Source organism: Anarrhichthys ocellatus, unplaced genomic scaffold, assembly GCF_004355925.1.
Source record: "Anarrhichthys ocellatus isolate YVR2014 unplaced genomic scaffold, GSC_Weel_1.0 scaffold18, whole genome shotgun sequence".
Taxonomy (NCBI): domain Eukaryota; kingdom Metazoa; phylum Chordata; class Actinopteri; order Perciformes; family Anarhichadidae; genus Anarrhichthys; species Anarrhichthys ocellatus.
This window is the reverse complement of record NW_022280048.1, coordinates 7,063,061-7,078,450: the sequence shown is the minus strand read 5'-3', so window position 1 is coordinate 7,078,450 and position 15,390 is coordinate 7,063,061. Positions and strand designations below refer to the sequence as shown.

General features: G+C 44.0%; 2 protein-coding genes across 3 annotated transcripts in view; one reads left to right on the top strand and one right to left on the bottom strand.

Annotated features, from left to right (window-relative positions):
• umodl1 (uromodulin-like 1) overlaps positions 1 to 7,989 on the bottom strand; it is a 12,299-nt gene extending 4,310 nt beyond the window's left edge. Inside the window, exons 1-13 of the mRNA XM_031857419.1 lie at positions 6,683 to 7,989; positions 6,230 to 6,472; positions 5,843 to 6,001; positions 5,285 to 5,412; positions 4,875 to 5,058; positions 4,104 to 4,244; positions 2,906 to 3,043; positions 2,003 to 2,152; positions 1,465 to 1,722; positions 1,187 to 1,299; positions 868 to 1,087; positions 169 to 306; positions 5 to 84 (exon numbers count right to left, since the gene is read on the bottom strand). Coding sequence (XP_031713279.1) covers positions 5 to 84; positions 169 to 306; positions 868 to 1,087; positions 1,187 to 1,299; positions 1,465 to 1,722; positions 2,003 to 2,152; positions 2,906 to 3,043; positions 4,104 to 4,244; positions 4,875 to 5,058; positions 5,285 to 5,412; positions 5,843 to 6,001; positions 6,230 to 6,472; positions 6,683 to 6,758 — 2,028 coding nt within the window. The 5' untranslated portion in view covers positions 6,759 to 7,989. The remainder of the gene's footprint in view (positions 1 to 4; positions 85 to 168; positions 307 to 867; positions 1,088 to 1,186; positions 1,300 to 1,464; positions 1,723 to 2,002; positions 2,153 to 2,905; positions 3,044 to 4,103; positions 4,245 to 4,874; positions 5,059 to 5,284; positions 5,413 to 5,842; positions 6,002 to 6,229; positions 6,473 to 6,682) is intronic.
• A 516-nt stretch (positions 7,990 to 8,505) lies between these two features.
• Positions 8,506 to 15,003, top strand: zbtb21 (zinc finger and BTB domain containing 21). Of its 2 annotated transcripts, XM_031856923.1 has the most exons (3): positions 8,536 to 8,588; positions 9,986 to 10,087; positions 11,901 to 15,003. In XM_031856923.1, the coding sequence occupies exon 3, from the start codon at positions 11,903 to 11,905 to the stop codon at positions 14,969 to 14,971; it is 3,069 nt and encodes a 1,022-aa protein (XP_031712783.1). In that variant the 5' UTR covers positions 8,536 to 8,588; positions 9,986 to 10,087; positions 11,901 to 11,902; the 3' UTR covers positions 14,972 to 15,003. The 2 variants fall into 2 exon arrangements, with proteins under 2 accessions (XP_031712782.1, XP_031712783.1); XM_031856922.1 differs by lacking the exon at positions 9,986 to 10,087 and having other exon boundaries at positions 8,506 to 8,588.
• Positions 15,004 to 15,390: the final 387 nt, after the last annotated feature.

Below are 15,390 nucleotides of genomic sequence, written 5' to 3'. Positions count from 1 at the left end.
TGGCAGTATTGTTGGCTGTTGGGACAGTGGTGGTTGTTGGGGCAGTAATGTTAGTTGTTGGGGCAGTGGTGGTTGTTGCAATTTCTGCACAAGACAAAACTCTGGTTATTTAATGCATGTAGTCTGTGTAAAACAAGTCTTTCCCACTACCACACAGTGAGACCGTACCTTGACAGGCTCGTCCAGGCCTTTCTGGGTTGTTGTCAATAAATCCATCCAGGCAAACACATGTGTAGGAGGCCCAGGTGTTTGTACATGTAGCCCACTGGGAACAGTCATTTTCCTCTGAAGCACATTCATTAAAATCTGCACAAAGCAAAAGTATTGGACTCAGTAAGTCAGGCTTTATGTTGTTGTAGTATTGTACTGTAGGTTCCTGGCTTGTAGATTGATTCGACCAGACTAGACAATGCATTACATTTTAGTTTGTTGTCTTTTAGGTCCTGGTATGGGTCCAAAAATCCAAAAATGCTGCATCCTACAATTCCCACAATACAATTCGCTAGCATCCTATACCCTAATTGCCTCGTAAATACCTTTGTCTTTCAAACTCGTGCCCCCTGTTTGTAACGAATGCTTTCTGATAAGAATTTGAAGTCTACAAGCTTAAGCTGAGACAACCACAATGACATCATCTGGGTTTTTCTTTCCAGACTTTGGGAAACTCCTATCAGAGCCACAGAAGATATTATTAAACTGTTTTCCCAAGCTGAGTGGTACTAACCTTGAGTAACTAATCCAAACTCTGGTGCTGAAAATTACTTTTAGCATTTCAAGACTATTCTCCGAAGCACTTCCTATTTTTATACCTACCAGCCCTGGTTTCATGAAACCCATTGTTACAAAGGAGAATATAAAGAGACATACCATTTGTGCTTGTGTTGTTTTTATCCACCCTGTATTTGGTGCTGTTCATCAGGGAGTGCAGCAGAGCTGTGGAAACATTACCGATGTCCTGGCTTTGACTGGGGGCGAAGACGATGGTGAAGTTGACCACCACACTCCCCAGGGAAAAGCTTCTGATGTCAATCCTCAACTGGCCGTAATCCACCATGGCCTTCATCTCTGGAGACAGAGACCGGTATATCTGTTGGCGACAAAATAATGACAGATAGGTGGATGAAACAATATAGCAAAAGATCACATTCTGACACTATGCAATCAGTCGGTGAAATGACACTCCTACCTCCTCTTTGATGCTCTCAGTGAGGTTTTCGTAGGCCTGGCTGCTGGTGTTGTGCAGATCAGCAGTGAACTGGATGTTGGTGAGTCGCGCTGTGGCGTCGAGAGTCTGAGCATCTACAATAGAAAAAACTTACTTGGTAGACACATTTTCCACAATTAAATGTCAGCCCTCTTAACAGCCCTGGGCCCAATGCTTAAAGATGTCTTCTCCTATCTTTACTTACTGTATTACTGCCTGGGATAGTAATCAGTGGTTGCATCTAAGTTGTGAGAACCTACCAGTCTTGACCGATATACCGAGGGAGACTCCTTGGCTTCCGCAGGAACATGGCGTGACAGTAACGTTGTAGAGTACCCCTGGCTGCAGGTCCCTGACCTCCACCATGGCCTGGCTGGTCATCCAAGACTGAATGACCTTTGACCTTCTCCTCAGAACAACCTGGTATGTCTGGTTCATCTGAAACCGACTCGACCAGTAGACGCGGAAGGAGGGTCCAGTGACGTTAGCCGACCACACGCTGGTGATGCTGGTATGAGCTGGGAGATAGTGATAGAGGGGGGTTATCATTCATTCATTGTGGAATTATGCTCATTTCATAGCAAGCTAATATTCTCCAAAATGTCAAACGATTCCTATAAATATATCTACATCAGCTAGAGAATGAATTGGATTAAAAGATGTGAAGCGATGACATACAACTCTTAACTAAATGTCTAGAGACCATATCAAATATTTCCTCTCAAAAAGCAACAATTTTGTATTTGGACTCAACAGCCGCTACTTTAGCCTCAAGAAAAAAATGTCAATGTTTCTTACAGCATGCGGTTGTCGGCAGAGGTGGCTCTACAGTTGACGTCATGCTCAGAGGGTCTTCTTTTGTGCTGTTGGAGGCCGGGGTGTAGGGTGTGTTTGTGGGTGTAAGGGAGGTAAGCGGGAGCTCTGTGGTGGTCGTCACCCTGAAGTCAGCTGGGAAGAAACAATAGGAGTTGTCGATGCTGGAGTCAAACCTTCTGATGCAAAATATGAATGTGTCACAGACGAATGTTGATGAGAAACTTAGCAGCGTTTGTTTAGCATGAATGACATCACAGTGCTATAAAAGGAGGCGAGTTTCACCTTCTCTCTAAATACCATAGACTGTATAAAGGAAGTGAACGCATTAATTTAGATGTCACCCATTGATTTGTGGACTATGGTTTTGAAGCCACAAGTTCGGAGTTTTGGCCGTCGCCATCTTGTTTTTTGCAACAAGAAGTGACACCAGAGGGTGGAGCTAAGTACAACTAAACGCTGAATAAGACATTTTTAGGAGACAATTACATTTCATATACGAAAAACCCACTGTGAAAGGGTAAAAGCTACAAGACAAAAAAAAGTTAGCAACCTGTCAATGACAAGGTAGCCCCGCCCTAAAGCATACCCTGCGTTATGGTCTATTTAACTCTAAATGGACCATAATTTACGAAATGAACATCATGCTGTATTGACGAAGATTTGAAACTAGAGATTGAGACCATAAACTCATGTTTACAGTGTTTACTCAGGTAATAAATCAAGAGAGAAGTAGAGTCATTTTCTCATAGACTTCTATACAATCAGACTTCTTTTTGAAACCAGAGGAGTCGCCCCCTGCTGGCCAGTAGAGAGAATGCAGGTTTAAGGCACTTAAGCTTCACTATTCAGACCCTGCTAAGAACCCAGTCTCCAGTGAGACCGTACCTTGACAGGCTCGTCCAGGCCTTTCTGGGTTGTTGTCAATAAATCCATCCAGGCAAACACATGTGTAGGAGGCCCAGGTGTTTGTACATGTAGCCCACTGGGAACAGTCATTTTCCTCTGAAGCACATTCATTAAAATCTGCACAAAGCAAAAGTATTGGACTCAGTAAGTCAGGCTTTATGTTGTTTATTGTACTGTAGGTTCCTGGCTTGTAGATTGATTCGACTTGATAACCAGACCAGACTAGACAATGCATTACATTTTAGTTTGTTGTCTTTTAGGTCCTGGTATGGGTCAAGAACCAAAAATGCTGCATCCTACAATTCCCACAATGCAACTCCCTAGCATCCTACACCCTAATTGCCTCGTAAATACCTTTGTCTTTCAAACTCGTGCCCCCTGAATGAAAAACCCACTGTGAAAGGGTAAAAGCTACAAGACAAAAAAAAGTCAGTGACCTGTCAATCACAAGGTAGCCCCGCCCTAAAGCATACCCTGCTTTATGGTCTATTATTGGACTATAATTTACTAAATGAACATCACGCTGTATTGAAGAAGACTTGTAATTAGAGATTGAGACCATAAACTCATGTTCACGATGTTTACTGAGGTAATGAATCAAGAGAGAAGTAGAGTCATTTTCTCACAGACTTCTATACAATCAGACTTTTTTTAAACCAGAGGAGTCGCCCCCTGCTGGCCAGTAGAGAGACTGCAGGTTTTCGGCACTGAAGCTTCACTATTCAGGCCCTGCTAAGAACCCAGCCTCCAAGTGACGTTTGTGGTGTTGACAAAATGTTGTCACATTAAATCTGACCTCAACTTCCTTGTTCCAGCAGCGTTGAGGAAATACTTTGGCACATGCTGAGGCTTGCACTTCATTTCAAGACCTTGGTTTATTCCCTAAGACAAGACTTGCATTGTCTTATCACCCTGATAACATGAAGTGAAGACCTACATAAACATAAGTTACCCACAAAGAAGCGTGTATCATTCCAGCTCACTCTTTCCTTCTCTATCTTAAAACAAATATGATAATAATTTATTATACATATCTCGTTGCATTTTATAAGATGTTTATCATCATGTTCGTGCTCTGGAGGTGGCATCAAATTAATTGTAGCTAAAAAGCCACGCAACTAAATACTTTGGTGGTGAACGCACACACACACACGCACACACTCACACACAGCCTAACCTGTGCAGTGGGCTCCAGGGTTCCTGGGGTTCACATCAATAAATCCCTGGTGGCATGCACAACGGTAGGAGCCCACTGTGTTGTTACAGTCTGCATGAAGGGAGCACTGACGGAGAGCAGACTGTGCACACTCATTTACATCTGCAACAAGAAACACGGACATATGAGGTTACAAGTACATGTTTCTGTTATTGAATTACAAGATGGAATGTGAAGTACAAGTTGGACTTGATTCCCTTGTCTTCTTGTATTTTTTATTTAAAGGCTAAGTAATTCAGACGTGCCTTGAAAATAATGTAAGTACATTTTCACGCTGGCATAAAGTGATTCATTAAATTAGTGTTTACAGAGTAGAGAAGTAAATTAATTTAAAGAACATTCGGAAGGCGATTTGGTCTGCGTTTGATTGTATGGCACGCTTGTTACTGTGTCTTGTGCAAATGTGAAAGTGTGACTGATTCATGATTAATATCTCTGGGTGTGTGCGTGTGTGTGCGTGTGTGTGCGTGTGTGTGTGCGTGCGTGTCTGTGCTCGCTCTGGTGTTATTTTCCGCTATTGCAGGAAACATCCCACAGATGACTGTCACTCAAACAGAAGTGGTGGGAGAAGGAAACTGTGATGCGACTGAGTCATTCTTTCCTGAACGCCGTGTTCTCTGCAACATGAATCATTCTCAAAGCTGTACAAGAATGTCATTTCTCGAAGGAAAGAAAAGAAAGAGGGAGATGTGACTGCTGCTGCTGCTGCTGCACAAAACAACGTCTCCTCACCTTCCACGCTTACAGATGTCACCTCCTGTATGTGTTTGAGGAGATGGTGCAGCTTTGACGTTACACTGTGCAGTGAAAGAGCAAAGCTGCAGTCAATCAGCAGCGAGGTGGCGGTTCTGTAGGGATGCACGGGCTGTGAGCTGAGGTAATAAACGGAAACATCAGACTGCAGAGCTCCAGTCACCTGTTAGAGATATAATAGAGACACTTTGTTTTAAAGGAAAACCTTCAATGACTCAGAAAGACAAGAGACAAGTGGATGCCCATTTATATTCTCCATGTTTTAATTAACATAATTGCAAATATTGGTTGTTGGCTATATAGCCTTGGCAGCATAGTGATATATCATATAAGCAGCAGAAATATGACAGCTGTAGTAGAAGCAGTAATAGTATTAGCATTTGTATTACCATTGCTTGCAACAATCGCGTGTGATTCAGAATTCCTCTTTCGCTGGAAATCAGTTGCTGGTAATCTGTCTTCACTGTCACTGTTGCATTAAATCGGTATCCTCCATTTTCAGAATAATTTGCCGAGCCTGAAAATTAAGTTAAAAGCGTCAGTACACCCAAGATATATTTGAACACTTAACACCTAGGATGTATAGGGGCCGTATGAAAATGATTGGGGTGAGGCGTTCCCCAGCTTTGTTCAATGAATCCATTGGACCCTCCCCTTGACTTGGAGCGACTAAACAAACTAAGTTCAGGCTGCGTATCTGTGCAGCTACAGGTAAAGCTGAAATAAAATATAAAATCTCGGATGATAACATTTAAAATGACCATACTCCAGTAAATCAGACTCTCCTCTCTTCAACAAAAAGAAAGCACACAAAACCCTCTCTCTTTTTTGCCCCCTATACTCAGCTAGTGGTTTGACAGCAGTCTCTAAATTCAGAAACGTTTGGCTTTATTTGCCCTGTTTTTTTAGATAAAAGCCAAATAAAAAAAACAATCAGCTCAACTAACTTGTAGGATCCGTGCAGAGAAAGCTCCCCGATTGGTGGCAGCATTTCTGCCAGCCTGGACAGTCCATGTCCCACTCGCAGTCCTCAGATCTGGGACACAATCCATCTGCAGTTGGACAGGATCCTGGCTTGGCAGTAAGCTCATCACTCCTGTTTACAGCTTCATTCAAAAGGAAATAACACATTGCAGGCCATATATTAGCAGAAAGATATTTTTCTGTGCTCCCATCTGGTGTCTTGCACACAGCACCACACTCTGAAAGGTTTCTGGTCTGTCTCCGGCGGTCCATGCTTTGCGATATCATCACATGTTATAAACACTTGGACAAAGACGCAGAGCAATTTGTGCGTTACTTTAATGGATATGTGTGGTGTGCAGTACACTCACGCCGGGCGCAGTAACGGCCGACTTGTTCATATCCACTGCAGCATCCGGTCACCTGCTCCATCAATGTCTTGTGCTCAGTCTGATAGGTCGTCCTGTACAGTGTGACCGTACATGTCTTCCAGAGGAGCCAGCCACCGCAAGGCTTTGTCACAGCGTAGGGGACCGTGTGCATCACCAGGAAACTCACATTCCGTGTCTCATTGTGAACACATAGATGGTAGCCAGACTCAGACAGGCTATTCCCTAGAACAAAACATATCTTGTCAATTCAACTGTTGGTTTCCATCATAGCATAAAGACATTTTCAATGCTGCTTGATTTTGACTTACTCTGTGACATTAAACTTTTTTTTTTTCAACAAATGAAAGCAGGCAAAGCATCCTCATAACTAATCCATACATATTGAGTTTCATGTTAAATTCATGTGAAGTCGTCATGTGAGTGGAGGCCTACCTTCATGCACAGTGTTTCGTCCCCTACAGAGAGACAGCAGGGCCGTCGCCACCCAGACGGAGAGCATCCAACTCATTTTCCACAGATCAAAATCCCAACCATGTATCTACCGACCACATTGTGCGTACATGCTCCTCTTTGAGATGATGCTAACTGACTGTTCAGGGTGTACTCAAAGACTAAATTCTCTGTTGCTCTGTCTTCCTCCTCCCCACCCTCCCCATCCCCATCAGTCCCTGATGGACCACATAATCACCACAGCCAGCAGGTAGGTATCGCATTTATGAAAACATTATAGTCACATTTTCCCAGTGTGGTAAAATTACATCAGTTTTTGAAAGAATAATTACAATATTCAGACAATTCGATACCTTGCATTGCCATGACGTATGGCAGCATGACAAGCTGAGGCAAGAGAAAAGCCTTTGGGTCGCATGCTTTTCACAAGGGGAGCTCAGGCCTCACTTTAATCTTTGTAGAATAGATAAGTTGTCAGTTTACTCGTTCTTTGGTGGTGTCAGTAAACATGTTTATTACGCCGGGGTAAGAGATGTGGGATGGGAGAAGTCAGAGTCCCTAATGACTTGGTTTCCACACAGGTAACCATGGCAGTGCTTGCTATGCTGCTGGCACTAACAGCCCGTGTCAGCCATTAATGTCAAGTAAGAAGGAGTGAGAACTTCCCTGCCATGTTCCCACATGTCTTCTTTCTTGTTATAGAAGGAGCAGCGGGATGCTTCCGGCTGCCAAAGATATGTTCTGTAGAAAGACGAGATTCTACAGATCGTCTGTATTCTTTTAAGTCTTTTCATGCATATTTACCTCTTATTTCTTCTAAATGTGGTGAGTGATGTACGACGCTCCTTCTTTAGTAATGAGCTGTGGAATAGTGCTTGATTAAACTTCCGTCAGTCATTAAGTGATAATGCTACATGCTGACGAGGTGGAGCATGTGCATGCAGGGAGGTGCAGGGCTACAGACTGAGTAAATGAAGGTCACTACACACAGTTACAATACAAAATAAACATCAGCAGCTCAATAGAACATGGTTTGAGGGCACATTGCACGTGTTTCACCACCAGTGCCGCACCTGATTGGGTCATGGTACTGTAGCTTTCCGGGAACAGGCCTGTAGGCCAAATAAACATAGCAACAAGTCCCCACTGGATGCCAGTAATGACACAAACTCACTGCTATTCTGTAGTGACTTCCATTCAATCACAGACCTAATTGGTTTCATTGGGGTTAGGGGGATGATTATATCTACCTCTCGCAGTTCAAACCTACCAAAGACAGTCTCTATGTTGTTGGATACATAAAATAGGTATTTTATATATATATATATATATTCATTTTTATTTTTATTTTTTAATGCTAAAATATCAAAAGGTGGGCTCTGGTTGTTTGAAATGTATACACTCGTAAATAGATAAACAACCACCAGCCTCCACCCTTGGCTAGTTTACTGTAACACATGTGATTTAACATCAGGCTAAATGGAGAACCTACTATACTTAATTTAAACCATACTTAAAAATAATTACAGAGCACTGCTCTAGTACACTGTCATTGACAACAAGGACTGTAACTTCAGCGATCAACCTTTGGCCAAAAGAAAAACAAGGCAAGTAACAGAAACTTTGACAGAGCTAATACGAAAAATATGACCTATCCCTTTAAATTAGCTTCAGTGTCATGTCTTCCGTTGGACCCGCCTTCGAGTCCCTTTTCCGGCCTATCAGAGCGCAGTGCACGTGACGAGCTTTCTTTGCGATGACCTCATCCCTGGTGTAGGATGACGTCAAATTCAAGATGGATGGAATCACGACCAGCGCGCAGAAATCTACACAACACTGAATAAAGTCGCGGCTGTGTGGAGGAAAGAGCATATTGACGACGGGCAGGGTAAGTGTAGCTGGACTACCAAACTTAACGTTAGGCTGAATTAGCGCGGACGGTGAAACATAGTTGGTAGAGTGCTGTTAAGGGGAAGCTTTTCCTCCCTGACGTAACTCGAAAGGGGGCTCGTGCTGCTGTAAAACCTGGCCAACTACAACATATTTTGCAGCCAACAACTAACGTTACGCCTTGTCAGGCCGACATTAAACAGTTTGAAAAAATAAAAACAAACACCACTGTCACCGGAGATAGGGTAAGTTCAATTCCCCCCCCCCTCCTCCTCACACTCTAACAGCTTCTCTCTCCGCACCGACTGTGTTTTCATTCCGGGGTTTGCCGCGGTGGAGTCCATTGAAACGCGCTCAACTCCCCCCCCCCCTTGTTGATGTGGTAGAACCGTTAAAGCGAAACAGTCGTATCCTCTGTTCTGACGCCATTTGCCCACACGAAACGAGCGACTCGTGACTATTTTAACTGAACTGGAAGTGGCGTGTCGGTTGGAGAAGTTATGTGTCATGAGGAATTGAGCCACGTCTCACGTTGTGATCTAACGCCGAAAGCCTCACTCCACTCCCTCGTGGGAAACTGACACGGCCGAACATTCGCCGTTGTTCTCTTAACGTGGACCACAAGTTTTGATGGAGAGGCAACCGTGCGGTTGCTATTTTTTGATGAATGGATGAAGCTTCTGCCCAGTGCCCATGAGCCTATTATAGAACGTGTCAACATAAGTGGCATGTCTTCCGGTCATCATCTTTCAAAATAAAAGCCGAAAGGAACTACGATTGTGTAAAACAAACAAATATGAATATATATTTTTTGCAGGTGAAAATGCAGTTGTTCTCGTATTCAGAAAGAATAACTCCAATGCACCTAATAGAGGCCTCTCACACAATGCTCTGTAAAACAACAAAATTGATTGAGTTGGTGTCTTATTACTGGATAATGTCAATACACTCAGTTGCCAGTATAATAAGTATACCTAGTTCAAACTAATGCAGTCCCTTACAACAGCCCTACCTAACATTACCTCAAACTACAGCCGCAAATGTGACCATAAAGTGCTCAAAATCAGCTCCAAGAAGAACTTAATTAAACCTACATGAAAGTGTGCTTTATTGCAGAGCTGGTGTATTTAGCTAGGCATACTTCCAAGGGTGTAATTTCTGCTCTGGATGTGAGGGCCATGACCCCTCACCTTTCAAAATCATATTTTCCTTATCTTTTTTTTTTTTTTTTTTTAAATCACTTTAGCGCATATTTGTTTTGCATCTCAGGCTACATACAGGCAGCCCTAACTTCCTGGTGGAGGTTGATATGGCTTCATGCAGCCTGAGCGGAATGACTGCAGGCATGTTTTTCAGGTTTAAAAACTATTATGTGAACTATATTTTTATTTACAGTTGCTATTCTCATCAAAAGTGCTTGAGTAAAACATCAATCAAAAATAAAGGCAGCAAAGGGTTCCTTGTTGTGAAGATGCCAGTACATCATCATCTATTCTGGTAAGGAAACTAAACATGATTTGAAGTAGGCTGGCTGCCTCAACAATACAGCAGAGGGTAACATACAAATTCTATTAATTTATTGTTTATATAAAAAATGATATGGAACAATTTTATTCATTTTTTCTTAAGTGCTAGATTGATTCAAGTGTACTTAAAATACAGGTTACACACACACACTCACTGCTGGAACCAAACTTACACTCATTTAGTACACATTGCAGTGTAACCATTGTACAGAGGGAGAATATTTTTATGTGACTTTTTATTCCTCCCTCAGGGTATTTTTTAGATTAATTAGTAAACCAGCGAGATCCTGATGCAGCTCGTCTCACAATCAACTTAGTTAGTAGATGACGACCTGAACAATAGTCACACATGTGACATATAGGCCATTTGCTGCATACAATGCCACATCTGCTCTTTTCTTTGAAGATTTATGCTTTATTTCCTAAAAACATATTAAACATTTTTATGGCCGAACGCTAAAGCCTTTATTTTTAAGGCCAACTTGTTCAACTTCCTGCATTTGTCTGTGTCACTGAGGGTGACTTGACAGAGCTGCATGTGCATACCTTCTGACTTCCAACATGATGTCATGCCCATAAACTTGCTCTGCATGTCCTTCTGTGTAACTCTAGTGATCACCACAAACAACCAGGAGTAAGAAAAATAGAGTCGACAAAAGTCAGCATTGCATTACTTCAATTATTTTTGTGTATATAATGCTTATTCAAATATGAAAGTAGTTACCAATCGTTTTTCTGTCATTCAGTTCATCGACTAAGTACTGCAGCTCTAAGTCACAGTAATCCTACTGTACATTATCAAAAGTGTCAATACTGTGCCTTAAAACATTTGTTTACACATAGCGCATCCATTTATTAACAAAGATGTTTAGATAACACTGCCCAGTTAATGTCTTAACTGAGGTAATCATAAATTACGACATTTATCCAAATAAATTCAACATTTATTTATTTATTTATTTATCAAAATAATTAAATTAATTTCAAAGCTTTTTGTTGCCTCTTTTGTACCTAAGATATCAGGTGGCAGCTGATATCTTTTAGATTATACTTAGTTATAGTAAAAAGTAAAATTATTGCTTAAATGTAAAAAAAAAAAATAATAATCCTCTTGTCTTAATACAACAAGAATTAAAGTGTTTGTATGTATGTATGTATATATATATGTGTGTGTGTGTGTGTGTGTGTGTGTGTGTGTGTGTGTATATATAATATATATATATATATATTTTTTTTTTTCCCAAGAATTCTGTAATAAAGTGACGATGTTTAGAGGAGTGATCTGTATTGTAATTTGATACAAAAACACTCATAAATTGTCAAAACCTGCAGTAGAATCAAGCTGGTTTAAATGAAAGGCATTTGAACACTTTTAAATTGTGTTTAGATGCATATTTTATATCTGATACATAGATTTTGTTTTAGACACTTATATTTGTTTGAAATTATATTTAACCAATTGTTAACTCACGGCTATTTTACATGACAACATAATTGGCACATGTTGGGCTGGATTAACTATACTACAAGGCACCATAACATACTGGGATAATGTAATCTGTGACACTGATGGGGTTGTGGCCCCACAGACAAAGGCCACTAGACACAAGCATACGTTAATGAGAGGCCAGTAGGGACGCTATCTGATCTCCAGTTGGCTATTGTTGTGTGTGCATGTGCCGGTTCATGCCCGTCTCGACACTTAATAATCACCTTTTGTACTTGCATTCCCTTTGTGTTTACATTCCTGCGTTAAAATGCAACCCTCTCGTCTTGTCTTTCAGCCATGGAGAGCCTAGTGCATTACAGCAATCCCTCCCATGCCCTGTCAGTGTTGGGGGTTCTGAATGAGCAGCGCCTGCGGGGCCAGATGTGTGACGTAGTCCTGGTTGTGGCGGACCAGAGGTACCAGGCCCATCAGAGTGTTCTGGCCGCCACCAGTGAGTATTTCCAGACCCTGTTCACGCGGACGGACGCAGAGTCGCTGAAAATTGTGAACCTGGACTTCTGTGAGCCGGACGCCTTCGAGATAGTTCTGAATTACATTTACTCCTCCTCTCTATTTGTGGACAAAGGCAGCCTGGCAGCCATTCAAGAGCTTGGCTACAGTCTTGGAATCCCTTTCCTCACCAATATAGTGTCAACAAGGCCCCATGCATCCTACTGTGTGTCTAGAAAAAGGCTTTCGTTCTCAGAGGGCGATGAGAACGACGTCCAGACAAGGAGCGTCATTGTGCGTCGGGTCCGGAATGACACAACACATCCCTCTCGCTCGAATTATCAGAGAAAAGCATCAGAGAGATCGTCTCCTCCCCACTCTGCTCGAGAGTCCGCTCTGCCTCCATCGGAGCACAACTCGTATGAATCTCTCAGAAACTCCGAATCCATCAGCAGGAAATCATCGGAGCAGAGTGATGCTGCTGAGAGGAAGCCCACCTATCCGTACGCCTCCATATTAAAAGGGAACTCGTCGCACATTGCATCCGTTCGGCCCCAGCTGACATCATCGGTGTCTTTCAGTGATGTGGAAGTGCAGCACACCAGGCTGCAGTCTGGCACTGATCAGGACACCAAAGAGGAGGATGAAGAGCTGCAGCCCCACTATCACACCAAAGTGCCCTTCCGGGGTCAGGCCACTGAGCCGAGCCAGACCATCGACAGGAGCGGGCCGCTCATAAAAAGCCTGCTCCGAAGATCGTTGTCCATGGACAGCCCTGTTCCGGTCTTCTCGCCCACGCTGGAGCTCAAGGGGCTGCACAACCGTGAACAGTCGGTTGTTAAAATGGCGTCAAAGGCATCTGGGCCAGAAACATCTGCTCACAATGGCGATTCAAAAAGGACTTCTCCCCTGGTTCTCAGGTCAAAGTACCCCAGCAGGTATGATGAAAATACTCAGGTAGAAAGAGAGTACAGTGTGAAAGCTGAGCCCAGCAGTCCACTCGCTGACCCCATGGACATTATTCGAATCACAGTTGGAGAAGCGTTGCCAGTCAATCTTAGAGACTTTCAAACAAATTACGAGCAAGATTCCAGGCCAGACTTCAATCCCTTTGGGAAAAGGAAAGATAGGCCGGACAACAGAAGGTACCCATTTAAGAAGAACAAAACATTTAAGGAACATACCCTTTCATCTGATGAGAACGTGTCAGAAACAGTACCTCAGAGTGCCGGCAGCGACTCCAATGAAAACAGCGGGGAGCCGCCGCAGAACAAGATTTTCAAATGCTGGAACTGTTTGAAGGTTTTCAGGTCCAGCGCTGGACTACACCGCCATGTAAATATGTATCACAACCCCGAAAAGCCGTATGCTTGCGACATCTGCCTCAAGCGCTTCCATACCAACTTCAAAGTGTGGACTCACTGCCAAACCCAGCATGGTGTAGTACAAAACCCAGCGTCGTCCTCCAGCTCCTCTGTGCTGGATGAGAAATTTCAAAAGAAGCTGATAGATATTGTGCGAGAGCGAGAAATCAAGAAAGCCTTGCTTTGGAAGTTGAAGAGGAATAAGCAGGGTCTGCAGGCTCCTGCACTCACCAAGAAGAGATCAAGGCCCAGCTTCATATGTCCTTACTGTGGGAAAGTATTCGTGTTCCAGTCTCAGTACAGACAGCATTTAAGAACACACCCTGCTGAAAAACCAGACGAGGACACCGAGAGCGAGAGCATCCTCTACCAGCAGCAGGATGAGAACATTCAGCAGATGAACACGGACGCCGGCGTTTACTCCTGTAGACTCTGTAACATGAAGCTGTCGTCACTCTTCGAGCAGGGCGACCACGAGAGGGGCTGTCGACACGCGACCGTGTGCCCCTACTGCGGCCTCCGCTTCTCGAGTCCAACGGTCAAGACGGACCACGAGGCTCATTGTAAGTACAAGAAACTGACGTGCCTGGAGTGCATGCGGACCTTCAAGTCCTCCTTCAGCATATGGCGCCACCAGGTGGAGGTCCACAACCACAACATGATGACAGTTAAAGACCAGATTCACCTGAGGCAGCAAGAGAACAACGAAGAGGCGTCCGAAATGCTCGGCGAGGAGCATTACAGTGACGAGCCTCTGGTACCCGGGAGCTCGAGGGAGGTCATCACTTACAGCGACTCCTCGGGTCCGCCCATGTACGATTCAGAAGACTCCTTGTCCTATGTGCCCGAGGACCTGAGCATGGGCCACCATGGCAAGCTGGTGGTGAAAGAAGAGCCGTTAGAGGAGGCTGTGAGTGAGATGGAGAACTCAGAGTCTGCCCAAGCAGGGCCCGAGGAAGCCGGAGTGTGGCCGTGCGAGAAATGCGGAAACCTCTTCAGCTCTCGCAAAGACCTGGAGCGTCACCAGGAGCTGCTATGCCACATCAAGCCGTTCATCTGTCACATCTGCAACAAAGCCTTCAGGACCAACTTCCGCCTTTGGAGCCACTTCCAGTCCCACATGTCGACTGCTAACGAGCCTGGAGCCAAAGAGATCGACAGAGACCCGTTGTCCCTGTCTCCCTCCCCGCCCGCGACCCCTCAAAGCTCCGACCGTCCCTCCCCACAGGCCTCCCTGCTCAAGTCCGCCCAGACGGCGCCGGTGGCCGCGGTGATGGCCGAGGAGTCCAGCAGCCCGGAGCCCTGCGGCTCGTCGGCGAGCAAGACGAAGAGGCCCGAGCTAGAACAGCAAGCCAGCGGCCACAGCCCTCTGTCGAGGTCAAACAGCATGGAGAACACAGGCGGCCCTCAGGAATCAGACACCCTCTTTTACCACGCTCCGTCTCTCTCGGCCCTGACGTTCAAGAGGCAGTACATGTGTAAACTCTGTCACAGGACCTTCAAGACGGCCTTTAGTCTCTGGAGCCACGAGCAGAGTCACAGCCACGTGTAAGCGTCAGACGAGTTGTGGTGGTGCACTTCTCTTGAGACAATACTTCGTATTAGAATGAACACACCTCAGCCTACAAAAGGAAGACTCTGAATGTATAGCTTTGTTTGCTTGCCTCCAATGTCATATATATTGAAGTGGCCATGTTCATTAGAGGTGTAAACGTGAATGTGCAATCAAGTGCTAGATCTCTCTGTGAGATGAGATGATTATAACTGTTTTATTTTTTCCTTCAAAATGAGCTATAAGCAGTTATCTATTTTAAAGCTCCTTTAGTTGTTTACTTGTATTTACCTATCTAGGTGTTTTTGAGAAAACAAAGTACAGAGTTGCACCAGGTGTACCGCGTTTACATCGGCAACTATGTACATTGTTTCCTCAGTGTGGAAACAGTGCTTCAAATTTGATGGAGGTTGCAGTTG

Excerpts from the sequence above, each read along its gene's own strand:
- zbtb21 (XM_031856922.1), top strand. The coding sequence starts at position 11,903 with ATGGAGAGCCTAGTGCATTACAGCAATCCCTCCCATGCCCTGTCAGTG.